General features: G+C 50.9%; 1 protein-coding gene across 1 annotated transcript in view; it reads right to left on the reverse strand.

Annotated features, from left to right (window-relative positions):
- Positions 1 to 934: 934 nt before the first annotated feature.
- The window catches only part of CCDC33 (coiled-coil domain containing 33), a 199409-nt gene continuing 177178 nt past the window's right edge, over positions 935 to 23165 (reverse strand). Inside the window, exons 16-26 of the mRNA XM_019477767.2 lie at positions 22168 to 22201; positions 20553 to 20677; positions 19528 to 19561; positions 8539 to 8734; positions 8060 to 8148; positions 6954 to 7085; positions 4759 to 4831; positions 3967 to 4088; positions 3392 to 3475; positions 2033 to 2149; positions 935 to 1120 (exon numbers count right to left, since the gene is read on the reverse strand). Coding sequence (XP_019333312.1) covers positions 1058 to 1120; positions 2033 to 2149; positions 3392 to 3475; positions 3967 to 4088; positions 4759 to 4831; positions 6954 to 7085; positions 8060 to 8148; positions 8539 to 8734; positions 19528 to 19561; positions 20553 to 20677; positions 22168 to 22201 — 1069 coding nt within the window. The 3' untranslated portion in view covers positions 935 to 1057. The remainder of the gene's footprint in view (positions 1121 to 2032; positions 2150 to 3391; positions 3476 to 3966; positions 4089 to 4758; positions 4832 to 6953; positions 7086 to 8059; positions 8149 to 8538; positions 8735 to 19527; positions 19562 to 20552; positions 20678 to 22167; positions 22202 to 23165) is intronic.

Consider the following 23165-nt stretch of genomic DNA (forward strand, 5'->3'; position numbering starts at 1 on the left):
TGCTCCTGGATAATCCCTGACTAAACCATCCCAGCCCAGTGCCCGTCCAACTTGCTCTTGAAAAACTGCCAGGGATAGAGATTCCACAACTTCTCTAGGCAGCCTGTCCCAATGCTTGATCACCCTCATGGTCAGGAAATTCTTCCTACTCTCCAACCTAAATTTCCCCTTCTGAAGCTTGAGGCCATTGCTTTCAGTCCTGTCTCTTATGGCCCATCTCCAAACTAAATTTCTTCTCGTACAGCTCAAGACCATTGCTCCTAATCCTATCCCCTACACTAGCCACAGTACAAGTTGACAGATGGCAACCCTACAGGTTGCCATTATCTTTTAGTGATGATTTTAAAAGCTCTTCAGCTCATTCCTGCCTCAGCTTCTCCTTTGAAGCACTGGTATTCTGCTAGGTTTACAAACCAGTAAAGGTCCCAGGAGAAGGGGGAGGGGGAGCATCCATGGGGCGCTTTCCTATAGCAGGGCCTGCACTAAGCAAGGCACAGGTAGCATCTAAGCTCAGAGAAGGGCAGGAGGCACCTATTACTGAGCCTTATCTACTCAGCTAGCAGCAGGCTGCAGGAACAGAAGTGGCAGCATGAGGGTTGCCACTTCAGCTACCACTGGGGATTGAAATGGGAGCCTCCAGAGCAAGAAGTTGCATGTGTCTGTACCTTGAGCTCTGGAGCTGGGAAGATGCTTGGAAGCGATTATGTAAGATGGACAGGAGAAAGGTGACCTAAGGGGGCAAGGGCTTCTCTGCTGGTGTCTCATTCCCTGTCAAAGTAGCTGCTCTACAGCACTTATCACTGACTCTTGGCTTGGGTCGGATCTAGGCTTCATGGACAGGATTCTGTCTCTACTTCTGGGCAATGTAAGCATCTCCCTGGGCTCCAACAGGGACCCTTATGGCTGTCCAGTGCACAGGAACAGCACATGGAGGGTAGGTGTTAAGCATTTAATAAAACTCTCCAGAAGACCCAGAGGGGTCGGCCTGCTGGAGACCGGCTGGAAAACCTCATAGTCTTTCATTTGTGAGACCAACAGGTCAATCTCACAAGAGGTGTTAGGGCAGAGGGTCGAGTGTCTGATGCCGTTTGTGATGCGTTGTGGGGTCTGATGAAGTCTTCTGTGAAGGAAAAGAGAGTCAATATGGGGGCATGTTCCTGAATGTCTACCCCTCTGTCTCCCCACCCCTTTTCAACCATGACATGGCTCTGTTTCAAAGTCCTTTGTATCCAACATGCTTCCCAAGGGCCAGTGTAAATACCACCAGAGACTGGCACTCATGCTCTAACAGCCATGTCTTCACAGGGAGGAGTAGATGATGAGGTGATTTCCAAAAGCTGCTCAGTGACACACCAGAGGAGTTATGAACCCCAGGGCCGTAGTCAAGAGCAGCCCACAGGAGAAGAGAATGAACCCACAACCCACCCAACCATTCATTTTCACCCTTCTGCAGTAAGGGGGAGGAATCGGGCAGCTCAGAGAAAGGGGTCCCCTGGCTGAAGAGAGATGGAGCCTCAAGGTAAGGGGGCTAAGGGAGACGGTTGCTGCCTTCCAATAAATGCATGAGTCTCTAGAGGAAAAACAATTACCCAGGGAATGAGCATGGAGGAGAATCAGAGATTAAGTCTGATCACCTATTTAAGCACCAAGAATTTGTGCTAAGAAGCAACTTCTGTGGTGTCGCATGGCTGGAGTCAACCCAGTAGCTCTGCTTGTGTCCCTTTTCCTCCTCCTTTGGTTAGTCCTCCCCCTCTTCCCCTCCTGAGAGAGGGTGGAGGGAGCATGCTCACAAGCTAATGCAGACCCTGAAGTTAGTGGTAGAGACATTCCCTGAGGTATTTCTTATGCCCTCAAGATGGCCCCGATCAGTACCTTGAAGGTTTCCTGTCTCAGGCATCAATTTTTGGCTAAAAGCAGCTGGATGGTTGTTTTCCAAGATCAGAACCAGGGCTCCTATGCTAGCCAGGTGAGTCAGGGCTAGTGTCAAAGGTGTGTGTGTGAGTCCCTGGTAATTTGCGGGCATGTCACTCACCACTTGAAAGTCACGCGGGACAGGGGAGGGCAAGTGCCTGAAGCCATGCTCTAGCTCCATCAGCTGGTTGTTGAGTTCTTGCTTCTCTCGTCCCCACGTCCTTGCAGACTGCTCCAGCTGGGACAGAGAGAACAGACGTTCAGGGCATGGCATCAGCATAGCCCATTTCTTCTCTATCAAACTAGGACTGCTTGAGTTGGTTCTTGAGTGGCCTTAACTGTAGCTGTTTTTCTAGCTCACTAATGCATGGGTCATTGGGAAACAAAGCAGGGCCCCTCATGCCAGCTCCCTCCCACATAATCTCATCTGAGGTCCTATGTTCTACACCTGGCTTGTTTCTATCCACATGCTGTCAACCCTGCTGGTGTGAGGGAGGCAGCATCTGCTTGGGAGGGATGGTACACTGCTCTGAGGTCCTTGGATTCAATCAATGCACTGCTAAGCAGATGCCTGCTCATTTAGGGACCTGCCCTCCTCCTGACTACAATCTTCTTCTCTAGTCCCAAATGATTTGGTGCTGCCTGATGGGGGGAAAAGCCTGTGACTATGTACAGATGTCCCTGCCTGGTGGGTACATCTGCACCCAGGCCCTGATGTTGCCCAAGAGGCTAGGCACAGGGTTGGGCTACGTCAAAACCCAACCATATCTGTTTGCATGACCAATGCCATGCAGTAAGCCTCAGCAGTGTGGCCCAAGGGTGAGGCTGGTCTTTGTTGCAGCTGGTCCATGACTGTGGGGTGGGCATGAAGTGGCTGCGGTGTTAGGACACCTCACTACAACTTCAGAGGACTGATTTTGAGCCATGCTTCAGACTGGTGCTGAAGGCTTCTTTAAGTGGACCCAGCAGTAACTGGGTATGTAGTCATATGGGCTGATGGACTCAAAGTCAAAGGCAGCTGCAGGTGCAATGCTGGCCACGCTGCTCCCTTCTTGGCTGAAAATCTGGTGTGCATTAAACATGCAAGTCTGTTGGGCCACCTAGGCTCACATGAACCTTTAACCTTGACTGTGGGACTCCCTCCCTTTCCCAACTGAACAGTGACTTATTACCCAGAGGGCCAGCTGGAAGAACCAACTGTGCCAATGACCAAACATAACAAACCATGCTCTCCTCCTGTCTCTGGAAAGGGCTGTGGTCTGTGTCTAGGCCACCCTTCTGGACTGAGGCAAACTGATGTTCCACTCGTAGACTCAAGCGGTGATCATAGTATGTCATCTCCACAAGGGAAGCACCAGAACTTGGGGGATGGCTAAGGAGCAGGTCACCATCCAGCAATGTCATGCTCATTCATGGCCAAGGAGCATGCCCTGAGTGAGAAGGCATGAGGTTGGCCAGTAGTGTCTGGGAAAGGGCTTACTTGGCTTTCCAGGACATGAATATGAGTCTGAGCCTTCTCCAGCTTGGCCAGCAGGGATAACCTCTCCGAGTGGTCGTATATGTCCTGCTAAACAGAAATGCAGCTTAGTAAGAGCAGCTGAAAAGATAGCATGGGACTGGAAGGAGCTACCCCATGTCATCGTATTCAGTCCCCTGGGTTCTCAGACAGTCGAGTCACAAATGCTTGCCCACATGACCATCCACGCCAACCCCTCCTGCACACCACAGCCATGAATTTCCCTCAACAAAACCCCAGACTGAGACAGCAAACAGGCACCTAGTTTTTGGTGGCTGAAGCAAAAAATAGCTCTGCTAATGCATAACAACACAATACCATGCTGTACTGCAGCAGTGTATGGAAGCTGCTGTTGAAACACACTACCCTAACATGCTAGGTGCTGTACAAACATGTCAGCCAAGCCCCAAAGGCACTTACAGCTCTTAAGAGCAACCAATCTGCCAGGTATGTGCAATGAACTGCCACTGCTTGCTCCCAGGGCACCAGGCTCCAAACCCACCCTGGGGGTGGCATAGCCCTGCATGCACGCATCTCACCGGCAAGGACTGCTGCTGCAGGATGATGGGGGAGGAGCAGTAATGGGATCTCCCCAGCTCCTCCTGCAACCTCAAGTTCTCGGTGAGCAGTGTTGTGTAGAGTCCCTTGGAGAAGGTCTTGCCTGGAAGGGGAGGAAGAGGAGAGGCAGCTCAAAAGGCAAGGAGAGGTGTGCTCTACTCTGTACTGTTAGGCATCTCGCTATGGTTCCAGAGGGATGACATTGAACCTCACCCTTGACTCCTGGCACAGGCCACTCCATAGCTGATTCAGCTGTAAGCAGGCACCTGGTTGTGTGTGCTGGGGAGCCCATGGTAACTGAGTGCAGTGCTGTTCATAGCACCTTCTGGCTACAGCATTTGGCTACATGAACCACACTAGACGGGTGGGCCACTAGGTTTTTGCTAGGCCTTGGAATGACATCCTCTTGTCCTTCCTACCCAACTCCACCAGAATCAGAGGCTGTCCATGGAGAGGGCAGTGGACCTTCCAGGGAGCTACTGGCTGTAGGATTTGGTCATTCATGGGGGATTTGGATTCCCTTTCTCTTTCTCTAGGTCCGCTGTCATGGTGAGGAGCGCCTGACTCCCACCTCCAGGTCAGGTGCTAAGCAGAGGAAGGCTGCTGGCAGCATGTGGCCCTTTCTGACTGGCTGCTGCACAGGGTCTCTGTGGTGCCTGTCTCAAGCTGCAACTTGTTCTTATCCTCTCAGTGGTCAGTCTTTCCTCACAGGCCTGGTTCCTGCAGCACATCCCAACTCCCTCTTGGGCCCTGCGAAAGAGGGATGCTCTTACCCGAAGGCCTCTCGGCATTCTTGGTTGCCTCAGCCAACTTCCCCTCCAGCAGCCGCTCCATCTTCTCAATCACCTGTGGTTGGAGCGTTAGTTGGGGGGGACACAACAAGTATGCATTAAAGTCTCTTTGACCCAAGCCACCCAGGGTAAGCCAACAGCTTGGGCCTCATCAGGCCCAGAGCAGGAGGTGTGCTGCTAGCATTGGGTGGCTAACTGGTTCCAGTGCTTTACAAGTCTAGAGTAGCACACTGGCCCAAACACACCCTGACCGGGCTGAGTTTGAGATCAGCGGGTAGCCAAGGTCTGCATGTATTGAACACCATGGGGCCTTAGTAACACATGCTGCCCCCAGCCATAGAGCCCCTAGGCCACTCCCACAGTTTGCCTCTACCTCTTCTTGCTACAGACATCCTTCTCATTGTTGTTCATTTACATTAAGATCTCTAAGGTCTTGCTCAGCGCTCTCTTTCCAGCTTATCAGTCCTGAGGTCAAACAGCAGAGAAACGGCCTTCCCAGAGATATTTATCTGGTCTGACCTTCATCAGCCTAAGCACAAGGACTGCCTGCTGAAATTCTTGGGATTTCACTGCATCTACTATGCTCAAAACTTCATCTCAGAGCTTGCTCTTTCCCTGGCAAGATCCTTTACTGGCTCATACAACCTTTTCAGTGCTTTACTTCTGAGCTGTTTATTATTATGAAATGTCCAGATCTCATATCCCTATCAAACAAGAATGCTATAGCTTTGTATACCTGATTCTTGTGGGAGGGAGGGTAAGAGAAAAGGTCTTTGTGTTTAGTAACTGCTAGACAAGGTCATAGAATTATAGGGAAAAATCATAGGGAAGTTGGGCTGGAAGGGACCTCCAGAGGTCATCTAATCCACCCCGCTGCCTGAGGCAGGATCATTTCTATCCAAATCATGCCATACAAACCATACTCTAAATTCTACATCAAACTACTGTCAACCCTGACACAACACAGACATAACACCCTACCCTGCCATAGGTGAAGTAGAGGAACCACAGCAGAAAACATCCTGCTTCTATGAAATGTTCTCAATATATGCTCAAGAGATCCCAGGCCGAGGGCCATACTACAAAAGGCGGCAAAACCCCCATAGTCCATACCAGTCTAACCATGGGGTAAAATTCCTTCCTGTCTCCAAATATAGCAATTGGTCTGACCCTGAGCAGAGGGGCAAGACCCACTAGCCAGAAACCTCCAGCTTTGGTCCCAGCAGAAACATTGGCACACACTAGTCAAAGTCTCCAGCCTTGGCTGTAGCCAACACCCAGAGCCATCACACCTTCAATCCTCATCCAAACAAAGTCTGAATCTGTGGTCCTGTTGTTGGCTTCCCCTTCTGCTCAGTTTGCTCCACTACTACAGAGCTGGTGGGAGTGTCTCATATCCACACACAAGGAGACCTTGAAGAGACACCAGAATACTGGTGGGTACTGGGCAAGCTGGCTGTGTGTCTTGTCAGGGAATGCAGTTCTAAACCAAATGTGATGCCTGGTATTCAGGAGACCCCTGTCATTTCGATGCCAGGGTCCCCCAGACTGGCTGGAGCATAGGCTTGTAGAAGCTGAGCAGCTATTCAGTAAAGCTAGCATTAAAGGACCTGGGCACTGGAGTGAGAGCACCTGCTGCCTACAGGTTTGGGATGGGTGTGTGCACAGTCCGTGGGATCCCAGGATCCCATTCCCAGGTGCAGGAGGGAGTGAACCACATCACTGTGCAGAACAGCCACCTTGCTGCTGGGGCTCCTCTCCCGTTGCTGGATTCCAGCGCAGGAGCTGAGAAGCCAAGTGCCACCTGTGTGATGTTGGCTTCTGATGGAGCATGAGATTGGAGCAATGTATCCACCACAGGCCCCTTGATGGCATCTGTGCCCCTCTGCCTGTGTGTGATATGCAAGGTGGGTGCATTTAGAGCCAGAGAGATCTGTGCACTGCATCAGGCCACCTAAACACACCAACTGGAATAAGGCTCACAGAAAGGGCACCTGCAGAGGTGCCAGCTAGGAGTTTTGTCTACCTGTGGCTCACTGCAAAAGCTTCCCCAGTGGATGGGGTGTTCATTTTGAATACAGAGCACACCATAACAGGGGGAGGATAAGCCCAAGAAGGAGCAGGGTTGCCCAGCCAGGTGTCCTCTGCCCTGCACCTTGCCTTGTAGAGCTGCCCACCTTCTCCTGTTGCCGCACAGTTTCTTCCAGGGCTTTTATCTTGGCAATTTTCTCATTATACTTCCTTAGCACTGCCTGCTGCTGCTGGTGGGCTCGCTGCAGTGTCAGCAGGTCCTTTTCCATGTCATTTTTCTGGTTGGAGAGAGAGGAGAAGGCAAACTATCAGATCCTGCAGATGATGGTATCTGAAGATGCAGGGAATCTCTACAGAGGTAGAGGGACCCAGACTGACCCTGTGGGTCTCCCTGTCTTGCTAAGCAGTCTCTGAGGGGGCCGTTGAGTCGTAGAGGGGATTCACCTGGACTGAAAGCCCAAAGCTCCGCAATATTGCTTACCACTGGGCACAGCTGCCTCAGCCTCCCCTGATCATTTTGGAGAGAGAGGGGACTTTGGCCCCAGCCCTGATCTGGAGCACAGTATGACTGTGTAATGGCCTGGGACATCTTTGCTTCCATATTAACTTCTTGGTGCCAAGCTGCCCTTCCTTGGGGAAGCTCCTGGGTTGAGGTGCCTGAGCACCATGTTGTCTCCCCCTGAAGTGGCCTTTGGCTCTGAGCTGCCCACTCTCATTCCCACATCTAATCAGGACCACACTGCTCCTAATGCCCAGCTCTGCAAAGCCACTTCCTCCTTCCTCTGTGCACTGACTCCTGCCCTCCCTGCACCCCCCTGCCAAGTGAGTTCCTGTCCATACGACCTCCTCACAACACTCCAGCCAGTTCAAGTGTTGCTGCTAAATTTGACATCTGCTCCTGCTGCTTCCATCATTTCACCATGTGCCTCCTCATACTCCCCCTGGGGCTTGGCCTCACCCCCCTGCATCAGGTAATCCAGCATCTCCCCAGTTCTCCTGATTCCACACTAAGTCTCATGCATAGGGCTGCCACCTACAGCCCTTGGGCCAAATCCCATCTTCTCTTGCTTCTAGCTGGAGGTCCTTGGCAGTTGGAGGTCCCTGGCAGGTCCCTAACCACATCTCTGATCCCTGCTGGTGCCCCATTGCTCTGGACATCACTTCTGCTCACTCTTGAGGTGGGTTTGCAAAGGTCTGGGTATACTCACAGCTCTTTCCCTACAGGGCAGAGCCAAGCCCCCAGTGCCCTTACCCGGATCAGTTCATTCTGCAGCTGCTGGACTCGGTCCTTCAACTTCCTTATTTCCATCGTCTCAGCAGCCAGCTTCTGCTTGAGACCCACTGCAAGAGACCACATAATTCAGTCAGTGCCAAGCAATGCATATTCATACCTGAGGCAGCAAACAGTCCACGAAGAGGTGGGGGGTGAAGCTGCTTGCCAAGGGATGGCAGAGAAATAGCAGGGCATAGGGCAGGCTGGGCACGATGGGCATTGGCAGGGCTGCGGGGAGAGAGGCAGGGCTGGAACAGGAGGACACATGGACTGATCATACTTGGTGGGCTCTGCAGGGTGAGGTGGGGCATTTCCCCAATATGTCTGGCTCTATCCAAGGCTCCCCACCCTTTGCTTTCTGTCTGTAGGCAGACACGCACTGCCCACTCCTTCCTCCTGGCAGCTCCCTCCCCCCTCTGCAACACCCAGAGGTGGAGGGGGCAGCTGTGGGGCCTCACCAATCCTGTCCACGATCTCTGCCTTGGTCATGACATCGATGTCGACATCATCCAGCAGGGTGCGGCCTAGGTCCTTGTGCATGTTGAGGTTGCGGCGTAGGTTGCTGTTCTCGGTTTCCAGGTTGACAACGTGCCTACGCAGGGACAGGATGTCATCCGCCATCCTCGTCAGGGCCAAGCGGTAGGTGTCTGGCTCCTGCCAGGGACAAGGTAGCATCTGATACAGGTCATGGAGGTTCACTGGCCAATCCCCAACTTAAACGCACATGCTTAGCAAGAGGCCTTCTCCATCCTCTGACCATCCATCCTAGGCACCAAGACTTCTGGGCTAAAACTCATGCCACCTGCTCAAAAGGGACTCACTGGGCAAGGTCATGGGTGGGCACTCACTGGGCAAGGTCATAGGTGGGCACATGGACTGCGATGACACCTTGAAGACTCTGGTAAGCATCACCATGTCCCAGCCGTCCATCCAACATCCATAGGGCACCAACAGCCACAGTACCTGGGAGACATGGCCTGCATGGTAGTATATTAACATACGATGCTTCCATCCAGAGATCTCCAAGCCCTGTGGCTGGGTCATGATGACTGTTCCTATGTTTCAGAAGGGGAAGAATCAAGAAATCAACCCACAGGGACAAGAGCCAAACCTCTTGACTTATAGGCGTGTCATCACTGCACTCTTCTCCCCATTGTATCTGCCACTCTTGGGTCAGAGAGATCTCCAGCTGCTGTACACTTCCTACCTCTGCTTGAGCTGGAGATCTCAGGGACACTGTCCCCAAGAGACCTCAGCCTCTGGGCTTCCTTCCAGGTGACATGTGGAAGTCTAGGGGACAGCTGCTCCTGCTCACTCCTGGGTTTAGCTCAGTTGTGCGGCCTGCTCAGGTTTAGTTCTGTTGCTTTACATCCTTAGTGCAAGCCCCGAGCTGTTGAAGAGGGCTGGACTGACAATGCCTAACCACAGGCCTCTGTCTCAGCACAAGCAATGAACCTCACCCCCTGGTCATAATCTTCATGCCTCATGCCACCAAGGACACCACAAACGGCACCCTTCCCCTTCACATCATGTTAGGACAAGAGTCGGTTACTCCCAGCCTTGCTTGGCAGAGTTGCCCAGAAGCATCCTGGCAGCAAAGCCCACAGCCAAACAGCCCCATCTCATTTCACACCCTTCCTCTGGGGTCAGTCATCACTTTCTGCCCCCCACCATCCTCCCCCTATCCCCACCTGGCATGAGCAGGTCCCAGTGAGCCCCTCACTAGTGTAATGCACTCCATATCAAAATTGCAGTCAGGACAAACACCATAGCTGTGTTTATTAGCTTGGCAAGAGGGTCCTGGATCAGCTGTTCCAGGACCCATGTTCCACTCCTATATCCTAATTCCTCATGCTCTGTGCATCTGCCAGTGACCCTTCATGCACCTTTCCTTGAAGCTCTTAACCCGTCATCATATGAGCAACAGGACCAGCCCTGAGAACATGGCAATGCTTGGGCTCTGATTTTTCAAGCTTGTGCCATGGCAGGGATGGCATCCTCACACCCAGCTCCAGCCCTCAAAGGCTCCCAGCAAGACATTGGCTTAGGAAGGGCCATCTCAGATCTAGTGGGCAGCCCACAACATATTCCTCTCCTGGCTTCATCTCTGGCCTTGCCCTTCCTTCTCCTGACTGCCTTTGGGAATGAGTGTCAAGGGTACCAACCACTGCATCCCTCCACCAATCATGTCGATACGGCCATACAGCACTTAATAAATTAGCAGATAGTCCCTCTGTAGTGCTTTGTGCTCTGAACACATCACAGAACAGGCTCTTCCCCATCGATTCCTTTTCCCCAGCCCCACAGGGGCTGCTCTGATGAGTGGTCCAATGTGGCCCACAAATGGTTTGCCTTCACACTGCAATGAGAGGCCTCACACCAAAGCAGGCTGTACTTAAAGCCCTTCTAGCTCTGTTAAGTGAGCCTGTCATGATACCTCCATGGGAAGAGGGTTTCTGGGAGCAGAGGGCTCTTTATCATAATGAGATCCAGTGGTTGAAAGCCAAAGCTAGAGAGATTCAGGCTAGAAAGAAGGTGCAAAATTTGAACCCTGGGGTCATTGATCACTGGCACAACTGACCTGCAGAAGCTATTGATTTTTCATCACTTGAGGTCATCACTGGTTCATTCAGAAAGACATGCGCTATCTCAGACACAGGTTATTGGCAGAGTTGGCTGTTGGGGTAGGGGTCATTGAAATGTTTTTTCACTGTAAAAAATGCCAATTTGTTGAAAGCAAAAAGTCTTTACAGAAAGTTTATCAGTTTCAACACAAGGGAAAGGCTTCTCAGGTCCAGGAAGGAATAGCAGGAATACTCAAAATAATGGAATAGCCAAAGCCTGGTAGTAAAGGAGCTCTGGTGGGTGTTGGAGATAAGCTCAAGTCAAATTAGGCACAGCAAGGTTGCCCAAAAGCAGCAAGGCTGCTAACATCACTGAGCTTTTGGCTAAACGAGGGCACACAGACCCCACTTCACCTTCCTCCCTCACCTGTGTGCAATAAAATGAAAAGGTTTTTTCGCTTTGGAATGAAACTATAAAAAAACACAGCAAAGAGCATGAAGGAACCACGGAAGAGCAACGGTGGGTCCATCTACACGTGTACATTTACTGCACAGTAACCAAAATTACTGCGCACTGTGGGTGTGCATCTACACATGTATGCCCATACTGTGCAGTAAATATGGCGACTTGAGCATAAATTTGATACCTGAGTCATGCAGGTATCAAATTTATGCCCAATGACTTACTGAGCAGTAACGCACATGTAGATGTCTCACTGCACAGTAACACTGTGTATGTGGACTGACTTGGGACTAACTTTAATCCCAAGTCAGTCCACAAACAGAATTAATGTGCCTTAATGCTTCCATGTGTAGATGCTGGCCTATTCCTGTTCACTGTGCAGTAATTTACTGTGCAGTAAATTTAAGCTGGCATTAATGCGTGTGTAGACATGCCCAGCATGGCTAAATGAGGGTACAGAGAGTTGATATATTAAACTCTGAGGCACCTGAGGGACTGGAGCTGAAAGGATGCCTCTTGCTAGCGTAATTCCAGAGTAACACCAGCAGTGGGAGCTGCTCAGTGGGAACAGCATCTGGCCCCTGGTGCTCCTTTAAGAAGACATGGGTGAGAAAACAGTCCAAATTCTCTCCCCAACCTCCAACCTGTGCATGCACAGCAGCTTTTTCAGGGGAGGCGATAACCTTGCCTTGGTTTGCAGTAAGGGCAAGGGCGGGCTCAGAGCCCTATCTGAGGAATGGCTTTTACCAAAACAAGACCAGTGGAGTTAGCCAAGAGTAGCATGTGCACTCTCACCAAGGTCAGAGTTGGAGGAGAGAAGAGGCTGCTTGCCAAATGCTTCAGCCATGCAGAGAGAGATTAACTGTTTGATACCACCCAGTGCTCTTCCTCCAGCACGGCTTCCCACTATACTAATTACACTTCCTTGTGTTTTGGGTCCCAGCATCCTTGTGATTCCCTGATACCTCCAAGGGGAACACACCTGTTGCACTGCTACTTTTCACAGGGCTCCTGGTCACCCACCCAGCCATGCACAGGCAGAGAGACCTGCTGTAATGTGTCCATGCAGGTCCAAGACCAATGCACCCAAAAGAGCTAGGGGCAGTCTGGGGGACACGACTCACAGTCCACTGGGGTGGTACAGGATGATAGCAACATGGCAGCAGAGAAAAGGAATCCTGGGAGGAGTTGAATGCTTGGAGTGCATTGGCCCATTCTTGCAAACCCTGCCTTCTGGAGAAGGAGTTTAAATACCCACTTACCCCTGGATTAGAAGCATTATTAAGGATGGGCAGAGAAGCTTAGTAATAACCCTCCAGTGATGCAAAACAGAGGCAGTTACTGGAAGAAGCCCAGGATATTCTTACGACTAGAGCCCTGCTCCAGCTGTTGCTGAAATGCAGATGGGTACCATGGGAGCTATCTATGACTGGCTGGCAATAGTAGGAGATATCTTATTCACTCTCTATGGGGATTTCTAGATGGAAGCAACACTCACTTGCAGACCAAAAACATGATACCAAGTCTTAAAAGAGTGTCCACCCACAGCTTTTCTGCTGGTGAGTTTGAATGTGACCTAAATCTCAGAGGTCTTGGTGGGCACTAAATCTGAGGCTGTGGCACATTGCAGGGATGAGCATGGCATCCCCAAGACACTGCCATTTGGCTTTCACTCAGTACAGCCTCTCAGGCACATTCCTTCTGCCATGTTGTAGGCAGGTAGCAGGCATACGCACCTCCACAAAACCGGAAACCATGTCAAACACATCAAGAAGCTGTAAATTACAGCCAGGCCCTCAAATATCACCACATCTGCTTTGAGGAGTATACCTACCATATCTGCACATGAAAACTGCTTTTCCCCAATCTGTGTGAATGTATAGTGGGTCTAGGCCCTGATATACATTATAGAATTATAGAAAAATAAGGCTGGAAGAGACCTCAGGAGATCATCCTGTTCAACCCCCTGCTCAAAGAAGGACCATCCCCACCTAGATCATTCCAGCTAGGGTTTTGTCGAGCCAGGCCTTAAAAATCTCCAAGGGTGGAGAATCCACCACCTCTCTGGGTACCTGTTCCAGTGCTTTACTATCCTCCTAGTGAGAATGTTTTTCCTGGTAACCAAGCTAAACTTCCCTTGCTGCAACTTGAAACCATTGTTCCTTGTTCTGTAATGTGTTCTTGTTCCTTGTTCTGTCATTATGGCAAAATGTAGTGCAAGGGGAAAATCTAAGTCTGATCCCAGCCACTGAAACTCAGGAATAATTCCACTGAGGATCAGACTCCAAAGGCCTTCTCCATGGGAACAATGCATGCAGTACATGGGAAGCATCTCCCTTAATCTTGGCTGCTTACCCCAGCCATAGCCCCATCAAACAAAACCAGCAGAGTGGTAACTAATGACAAGGATGGGGCAGTGATACAGACCAGCCTGGGTCTTTGGGTAAAGTAGGCTTGTTTGAACACTAGGCAATTCACTGTATGCAGTGGCTCCAGCTGATTCTGGAGACTTGCTTCAGGCAGTCCCAGGTGAGGTTCTGTGACAGGAGCTCAGCAAAAACAGGCATAATGGTTGCTTCTGGCCTCAAAAGCTAAATATTGATCATCTTGGAAGGTCCCTGCATTTGTTCTGGTGAAAGAGTTTGATGAAATGTGGTGTGAAGCAACAGTCTGTACCCAGTTGTCAGGCAAGCAGCAGGGTCTGCAGGTAGTTGGGGCTTGGTCGGAAGGAGGAAGCGGCCGATCTGCAAGCCCTTCTATCAGCTGCCACAGCTGCACTTCTCAGGGCCTCAGGGAGAAATGTCCATGACAGATCTGCCTCTGCCAACACTGCTGAATTCGCAGGCACTTGGCCTTGGTGCTGTCCTTCGAGGTGGCTGCTGCCTTAGCCTGGGTTGCAGAGCCTTGGGGGAGGCCTGTTTGTTTTAAAACAAGGGAGAGGATAGGCTGGAAAGCATGAGTTCCTCTCCTTCAAGGGGGGCATGCCAACCCCATGGATGCACGTCATGCATGGGGGACTGATTAGCTCTCGGTCGACTGGGTTAGCCTAGCTGGGGCTCACATTCCAGAGACGCTGCCAAGTATTGCAACTCTCCTCCCCCGGCTTACACTGCAGCACACAGTACTATTCCAGGGAGGTCCCTTATGAAGAAGCAAATGACTGGTTGACAGCAGTAGATCTTTTACCCACTCTCTGTGAGGACATCTACATGGAAGCAACACTCACAGACCCCAAACATGCCTTAAAAAGTATTACTCCAGGGGGTCCCTTAGGAAGAAGTCCCCTTATGAACAGCGGAGAAGCCAAGAGAGGTCTATAAAACCCCCAACATTTCATAGCAAATAGGTGTTTTTCTGCAGGGTTGATGACCACCCACCCAGTAGAGTTCTACCTGCAGCAAGGGATTCCCCATGGGAGTGTTAGAAAAATACTCATTCAAAGGGTTGGGATTTTCCATTAAATCTGCTAGAGCCTTTCAGTAGGGCAGGGGTGTCAAACAGATGGCCTGTGAAGGTCCTAAAAGGGCTAGGAATTTGGGGGCAGGGTGAGTGGGGCTGGGGACTACCAGTGCAATCAAGGGTATGGAGCCATAGTTGGGATGTGTGTTGGCAGCGAGGGTGAGTGAATGCTGTAGTAACCCCTGAAGCTCCCTGATGCCATTGACTGTCACTGTCACTGCTTGCCCTGCTGACAGGTGGGTCTAGATCCAGCTCCTGCGGAGCCCTGTGGCCTGTGGGGCTGGGTGAGTTTAACCTCCCTGCTGTAGGTAGAGCAAGGGGGCCTTCAGGCTGCACTGAACCTCATGGAGGGGCCCAAGGGTTGTCTCTAGTGCCACCTCCACAGCCCTGTTGGCTGAGACATGGGTTATGTCATGGCAGACCCAGGTGACCGGGTGCCTTGGGGCCTGAAACCCATCTTAGCTCCCTTGACGGCTTCAGGCAATGGTGATTTTGAAATGCTGCCTCTCACTGTTGTGCTCTGGCTGCTGCGTGGCCCCCATGCCAGCCCATGGCAATGTGCAATCTGCAGCTGGAGGTATCGGATCAGCTGTGGCCTGGGCTTCATGCATCACCCGGCCAGGCCTGCACGGGATTAGTTGAATGTGCTGCTTCCTCCCAGGTTGGCCAAAAGAGGTTTGCTGGTCTGAGCTGGGTAAGACCCCTGCACTTTAACCCCAACTCTGTCTATACTGCCCTAATGAACTTGAGTTCTGGCCATATTGTTCAGACGTCACTTGCTGATGTCACTGGAAGTGCTTTTACCCTAAACCCCCTTCTCCCGATCACCTCCCAGTTTCTTTGATCCCTGGCTATTCCTTATGCCTGTTTGCATCTCTGTCATGTCCCACAGACAGCTAGGTGGCTGTGTTAGTCTGGAGTCAGATGCAGCATCTTCTACCCCTGGATGGGACCCCGGCTAAACAAATACCGACCCCTGGGTTCATAGAATCAGAGAGAAGTAGGGCTGGAAGGGATCTTCACAGGTCATCTAGTCCAACCCCCTGACTGAGGCAGGATTATCCTTATTCAAACCATCCTATACATATCCATCATTCAATCTATTAGCAGAATTAGTCAGCCCTCACTCAAAACCAGACTTAAGACCCTAACCTGCCACAGATAAAGCAGGGGGACCACAGTAGCCAATATCCTGTACAGGTTGTTAATATACATTCAAAAGATCCCTGGAAGAGGAACATGTCCCCCACTACAAAGGAAGGCAACATCCCTCACAGTCCATACCAATCTGACTACAGGGTAAAATTCCTTCATGACCTCAGATCTGAAAAGTGGTCTGACCCTGAGGGGAGAGACAAGACCCTCTAGCCAAGACCCTCCAGGCTGAAGTCCCAGCAGGTGCACTGGCACACCCCAGCTAAAATCCTCAGCCTGGGCTGCAGCCAACACCCAATGCCTTTGAGGAAGTCTTAAGAAGACCCGGACACATGTAGCAGCAGGGAGGAGAGGGGGTGGAAATTCCCTCTCAGCCCCACGAGGCAACCAGCAAAGCCCAGAGGCATGGAAAACACCCACAGTAAAAGGTAGGTATAGCGATGCCTGGATCATCCCTGATCAGTGGCTGCCCAACCTCTTCTTGAACATCGCCAGTGATGAGGAGTCCACAAATCCCCTAGGCAGTTGATTCCACTGCCTCACAGTTCTAACAGTGAAGAAGTTTTTTCCTGCTCTCCAAACTAAACCAGCTTTGCTACAGCTTCAATCCCTTACCACAACTGACAACTTAAGGGGATCTCCCTTGCCCCCAACTGAAAAATGGTGCAAGAGACTTTTCTTTTCCCAAGTTGAGATCTGCCCTACCAAAGACAGTCAAACTCAAGCCTATACAGCCGGCTCAGAGCCAGACTAGCTATTTTGACTTTTCTGTTACTCCTCTTTCTTCCCTGACTCTTCAGTTACTTCCCACTTCCCCAAATCCAAAATAAGGCACAATACCACATTCACTGGTTGCTCTTCTAAAATAGGGAAATCTTTTGTCCTGGGGCAATGAGGCTTACAAGAGCAGGATGCGCCTTTAGACCATTACCCTTTCCTCTGAACAACACCCACTTTCCTTGAGACACAATTCCACCAGCCTCTGTAAGCCCTCGCTGACCTGTATCAGATGATATACTTGGTTGACTGGGACAGCAGCCATGCAATCAAAAGCTGGTGAAAATAAATGTCCGGTGGAACAATTTCCATCAGAAAGTTTGACTGATCAAAAGCAAAACATTTTGAGGAAAGGTAGTGATTGCAATGAGAGGTGGTTGTTGCAACATAAATAACTGAAAAAAAAAGCAAATCTGCCAGGTCAAAGGGCACCATTTCCACTTCTCTGGAATGGAGCATCTCAACTTTCCATTTCAAAATGACCTTTCATTTCATTTCACCTGAGGTCAGTGGAAACAATCAGAGAAAACTCTTCCAATCAACCCCAAATACATTTGTTTTTCAGAAGGGCGTTTCAAGAGAAATTTCTTTTCTTTGTTTTTTGTTTAGTCCATTTCAGAGGGGAAAAGAAAAATCTTGCAAAAGCATGAATGTGCGTGAAGCAACAAAACATCCTGGTTCATGGTAGCTCAACAAAATTCCCTTCCTGATCAGTCCTGAAGGATGATCCTGCAATTCCTATGTTTTTCCAGCAGAGAGAAGCATTTCATTGTAAATGCCGAGACACTTTATCTTTTCCAGCCGTTTTCAACCTTTTTTCATTTGCAGAGCCCTACAATATTTCAAATGGAGGTGCAGAGCCCTTTGAATTGTAAATGTGGGTATTCACATACCTTTGATTGATCATAGTTATCTTTTGTGGACCCATTAGACATAGCCTGTGGACACCCAGGGGTCTGTGGTCTATAGGTTGAAAATCACTGGCCTAGATCCACATCTCGTGAATCCCAGCCCAGAGTGGGGTTACCCCTCTCATTTATTAGTCTCTTTTCCTTGGTCCCCGTTGGAGTGAGATCCAAAGCTTCCACATCTGTGTCCTTTTTTGTGCACCATTGTCTATGACAAGGTTACTACAATTTTAGGAAGGGCTGGTGATGAACTCATATGCTTCCTGTAGGCAGTGCCACTGGTCTATCCCATCCCTTGCTCTCGTAGGTTATTTATTGGCATCCATATGCGGGGCAGCAGGTATATTGCACTAGCTGTTCTGAAAGGCTGATAAAAAAGCCTGCTAAAGTCAGTAGAAAAACCTCACTTAACTCCGTAAGGTTTGGACCAAGCCCCGACATGAAACTTCAGGCCTTCATTTCAACAACAGCCCAACCCTGCCTGCTGTCAAGCTAATTCGTTCTAGGTCAGGGCTGTCCAGTTTCTAAGCATCTGCAGGGTCTCACACCCCATGAGCTGCACCAACAGGAGGTACACACTGTAGGGGCTGCTTTAGTAGGGGCCATGGGTCCCCAAGGCTGCACCAAGTGCATGGGTGGGCTGGCACTTCTCCACCCCACTGGGCATCCTCACTCCCATACAGGTCCCTGTGGGCTCTCCCATGAGACCACACAGCACAGCTGTTCCAGACAGCTAGCTCCCCTGGTCAGGCTGGGGTGGGCAGGAAGAGAGGGGGAGCTCCAAGACCCTAGCTGCTGCAGCTGGAGTGAAAGGGGCAGCAGTGGCCAGGTGGGAGCCTGGGGACTTCAGCAGCTGGGTGGGAGCTTGATGGCTACATGTTAACCCCTTGCTGGCCGCATGCAGCCCAAGGGTTACCAGCTGGACAACCCTCGTCTAGGTTATCGACAGAACGCTGTCCTATTTTCAGGGCTGTCCTGGTGAATTATAATATTCCATTCAGTTCACTGAACCCTCCCTGCAACAATCAGGCAAAAGCAACACAACATGGAAGAGGGCCCGGCAACTGGATGACAGCCAGGCTATTTGGGTTGTAAATGCTCATTCCAGCTCAACTCAAAGCAGCCAGTAGTCATAAATAAGGAACAGGACTCCTGCCAATCCATGCAACTAGGCACCGCAGAAGCCCAGCAATTTTCTTACTGGGTTTGGGCCCACATTGCTGTCCCAGCCCCATGTGGTCAGGCAGCTCATTTCATAAAATCATAGAGAAGTGGGACTGGAAGGGACCTCAAGAGGTCCAACCCACAGGGGGGAACTTTTCCCAGGCCCATCTCACCCCTTCCCTGGTTTGATCAGTGAGAGCTGGGCTGTACCAGGTCTGTAAAGCGACCAAAACGCTGGCTTGCATCCATAGATGCTCCTCCAGCAAATCCCGGGACGTCATTCTCCCCTTGTACTCGGCCTTAGTGAGGCCGCAGCTGGAGTACTGCGTCCAGTTTTGGGCTCCACAATTCAAAAAGGATGTGGAGAAGCTTGAGAGAGTCCAGAGAAGAGCCACGCGCATGATCAGAGGTCAGGGAAGCAGACCCTACGATGACAGGCTGAGAGCCCTGGGGCTTTTTAGCCTGGAAAAGCGCAGGCTCAGGGGTGATCTGATGGCCACCTATAAGTTTATCAGGGGTGACCACCAGTATCTGGGGGAATGCTTGTTCACCAGAGCGCCCCAAGGGATGACGACTAGGTCGAATGGTCATAAACTACTACAAGACCGTTTCAGGCTGGACATAAGGAAGAATTTCTTTACTGTCCGAGCCCCCAAGGTCTGGAACATCCTGCCACCGGAGGTGGTTCAAGCGCCTTCATTGAACACCTTCAAGATGAAACTGGATGCTCATCTTGCTGGGATCCTATGACCCCAGCTGACTTCCTGCCCTTTGGGCAGGGGGCTGGACTCGATGATCTTCCGTGGTCCCTTCCAGCCCTAATGTCTATGAAATCTATGAAATCTATGTAAGGCCCATTTGCCCTTATTTCCAGCTTTTCCTTTGGCCTCCCTGGCTTCTTACCACCACAGCCCTTCTAGGTAAAGAAACAAGCATCCCCATTTCTCAGACACTCACCTGATCCTGTTGGTGCGTGATGACATCCCGGGGTCTACAAAACAGAAAGCAAAAGGTCATGGTTGGAGTCACCTTTCTTAGCCACTCACAAGTCTGTCAGAGCAAGAAATAACTGGTGAAGTCCCCTTCCTTGGTCTCCCGGTGCCCTGGGGAGGGGAGGGGAGTGGAGGACAGGCTGGTCTTAGGCTATTTAGAGCAACCCAACACAAAGCATGTATCTCAAAGATAGTGCAGACCTTGGAGAATACAGAGGTTGAGGGGTGGGCTGGGCTAGATGGGTGCCCCAGTGTGACCCAGCTCAGAAGTAGGAGGGTGCTACCCATGCTGGGGTCAGGGAAAGCACTCTACTATTGGAGGCAGCATTGCTGGACTTCTAGAGGGTGCAAGAGAGCTGGGCAGATGGTGACAAAAGGCAACATGACTTCCCTGGGTTAGGCCTACACACTAGCTGGGATGCTGGGAGAGACCCAGCCCACACTCCATCACCTGGGAGATGCGGTCCCTAATGCTAATGCAGTGGTTTGTCATTGGTGGACACCAGGATACAGTCCAGCAGCTTGGATGTGCCCACTTCCATACAGCTGACTCCCTTGGCTCAGCAGAGCAGATCAGGACTGGAGAACGTTGTCCTAACCTGGGGGATTATAAGCGGATGCAGGACAGGTGCATTGGGAAGGCAGTGCAGACAGTGCCTATGATACAGGGAGCTGGAGTCAGCAAGGAGGCCTCCTTACCATGAGGAACATTCATATGAAGGGAGAGTAGGTTCAGGGGGAAACTTGCCCTATGGGTGACTTTTTCCATGATTTCCTAGAGGGGATGGCTCTCACACCATCCTCTAGAGCTCCAGCACTGGCCACTGGCAGACACACGACACTGGGCCCAGAGTCCATCCAGCCTGGCGATTCCTACTTGGCAACACTCCTCCGAGCCCTGGAGGCTGTTGGCCAATAATGGAGCAGCCAGGGAAGGGACCTTAAGTGTGAAAAGCTTTCCAACCTGAGGTGAGATGCGGCTGTCCATACCTACTGATGGCCTCATCGCTGCCAACGCCCCGGTCTTCTGTCATCTTGTAAGCAAATTTCTGGTTAAGAGGCAGAATCTTGGCAACAGCATCAGCAGGCGGGAGGGAGGTATCCCTTGCGGGGAACTGCAAGGGAGCAGGTAGAAGGTCACCACACTGCAAGGTAGGGTGCTTCCAAAGATCTGGAGGGGGCAGGACCTGGAGCTGCAGCTGATGTGAGCATCAGTATATTTACTCCAGCTGGCCCATAACTTCGAACCAAGCCTCCAGCACAGCTCTCTGAGGCTCCCCTCATCACCCTGTCTCTCTCACGAGGACACTTGTTTTAAAAGCAGCACTACGTTCCCAATGAGGCCAGCTGCTCTGGCATTTCACAGGGCCCCTTTGGTCCTTACGCTGCGTCTCGGCAGAGATGCACACCAAAGCCCATGAGCACTTGGAGTCACCAAAGATCCCACCAGACACTCTCAATGCCAACTAGAGGGGTCCGTACCAATGTCCTGGCAAATTCCCATTTGTGCTAACTGTACTCCCTGACAGCCCCTTGAGTTTTAACCTGACACCCTGTTCCTCATGGATTCACAAGCACCAGCATGACTTGGCACATGCATGCTGGAAGAGAAGGCATGAAATGTTGATGCCAGGAGGGTATGCATCATGTGTGATAGCTTTCCTCAGGCCAGGGTGTCTCTAGCTCAGCCACACACTCTTTGTGACCTTAAGAAAGCTACTTCGCTGCTCTGTAACTCAGTTTTCTATCAGTTAAACAGAGGCAATACCACTTTGCCTCCCAGGAGTGCTGTGAGAGCCTCAGACATCACAGGGTTGAGTCATAGAAGAACCTAGCTAAATAGCACACCTGCCCCTTTTTTGATCAGTGCTGGGTGAATGCACTGCCTTGTGCTCCTGTTCACTACGGGAAAACAGAATGGCCATCAATTTACATCATATGCCATATGCAAACGAGCTATTTACATATGATTTGTAGGTGTCTAATTTATCAAGGATAACTCTTAGACACAACAGGCAATGCTCCACTGGTCACACAGCTGGGATGTAGAACATACGTTCCCTTCAGGAGGTTATTAAAGCATTTTAATATTAAAGCCCCAGTTATCTGAAACCTGGCTATCTCGGATTCACTGTAACCCAAAGCGGGGGGGGTGGGGGGGGGTGGTCTTGTTTCCAAATCTCTAGGCACGAGCATGGAGCACATGTTTGACTCTCTGAAACCTCATCTTTCCAAGATGATTTACTCCTGTCCGGGATGCTCTGAGGCTCCAGGCTCTAAAAGCACAATTAGGTATGGGTGAACCCAAATTATATCACACCGAATCCCCACACCTGGAAAGAGGTCTCAGCATGTAACTCTTCAAAATGCAGTGCTCACCACCGAGGCTGCAGTGCTGAATCCAGGCCAGCAATGGGTGGTGGCACCTAACAGTGTGAACAAGCCCAGGGGACAGATACAGGAGAGGATCGCAAGATCCATTTTTGTGGTCAGCAGCCTCCACAGAGTACTCTCTTTACGTTCATGACCCTGGCCCTCCCTGGCCTCTCACCCTCGCTGTCCTTCTAGGAGTGGAACCAGGCATCGCCGTTCCTCAGGCACTTACCTGATCTTGGTCTTCCTTGGTGATGTTCTGGGGTCTACAGAATAGAAAGCAACAGGTCAGGTTGGTAGTCACCTGCCTTGACCTCTCACAAATCCATCAGAACAAGAAGTAACTGGAGAAGGCACCTCCTTTGGTCTCTCCCTGATTGGGCTATTTTGATCAACATAGAACAAAATCCCCATCTCAAGGACAGTGAAACCTTGGAGGACACAGCAGGCAAAGGGTGGGCTGGTGTAGGAGAGTGTTACCTATGCAGCTGGGGGTCACACTGCAGTTGGAGGGGGCACTGCAGAACTGACAGGGCTGAGGCATCGGGGGCAGGGAAGAGAACTGGGCAGGGGGTGGCAAGAGGCAACACGACTTTCTCAGATTGGGTCTATGAACTAGCTGGGAGAATCCTAGAAACCCAGTCCAATCCCAATCACCTGGGAGGTGTGGTCCCTATGCTAAAAGTAGTGATGCAGGGCACATCTACATGTGCAATTAATGCAAAGCAATAAACTTCAGCTCATATCGTCTCGGAGTGTATTGTTCCTGGGTGCCACGTTTGAACACACGCTTGGGACAGAAGCACGTTGAGCCAGGTTAGAGCAGCCCTGGGATGCTCTGACTCAGCTCAATGTGCTGCGGAGAGGCTGGTGGGGACATGAGGGTGCTGCACTATACAGCTAGCCAGCAGGCAGGCCCCACACTGAAGCACCCTCATGCCCTAGCCAGCTGTGTCAGCATCTACACGTGTGTTGCTATGCACTAAACAACTCTGCAGTAGAACAGTACTTGTATTTACACATGTAGATGCTGAGATATTTACTGTGGAGCTAATTAGTCAGCTTTGCAGTAAACGTCTCATGTAGACGCATCTACAGACACTGCCCATGGCATAGAGGGCTTGAATCAGCCTGAGCATCTCCTGCTGTCAGGAAGAAACAGTCACAAGACGGAAATGAAGGGAGCATGAGATTCAGAAGGGAACTTGCCCCGCAGCTGACTTCTTCCGT

Source organism: Alligator mississippiensis, chromosome 11 (assembly GCF_030867095.1).
Source record: "Alligator mississippiensis isolate rAllMis1 chromosome 11, rAllMis1, whole genome shotgun sequence".
NCBI lineage: Eukaryota > Metazoa > Chordata > Crocodylia > Alligatoridae > Alligator > Alligator mississippiensis.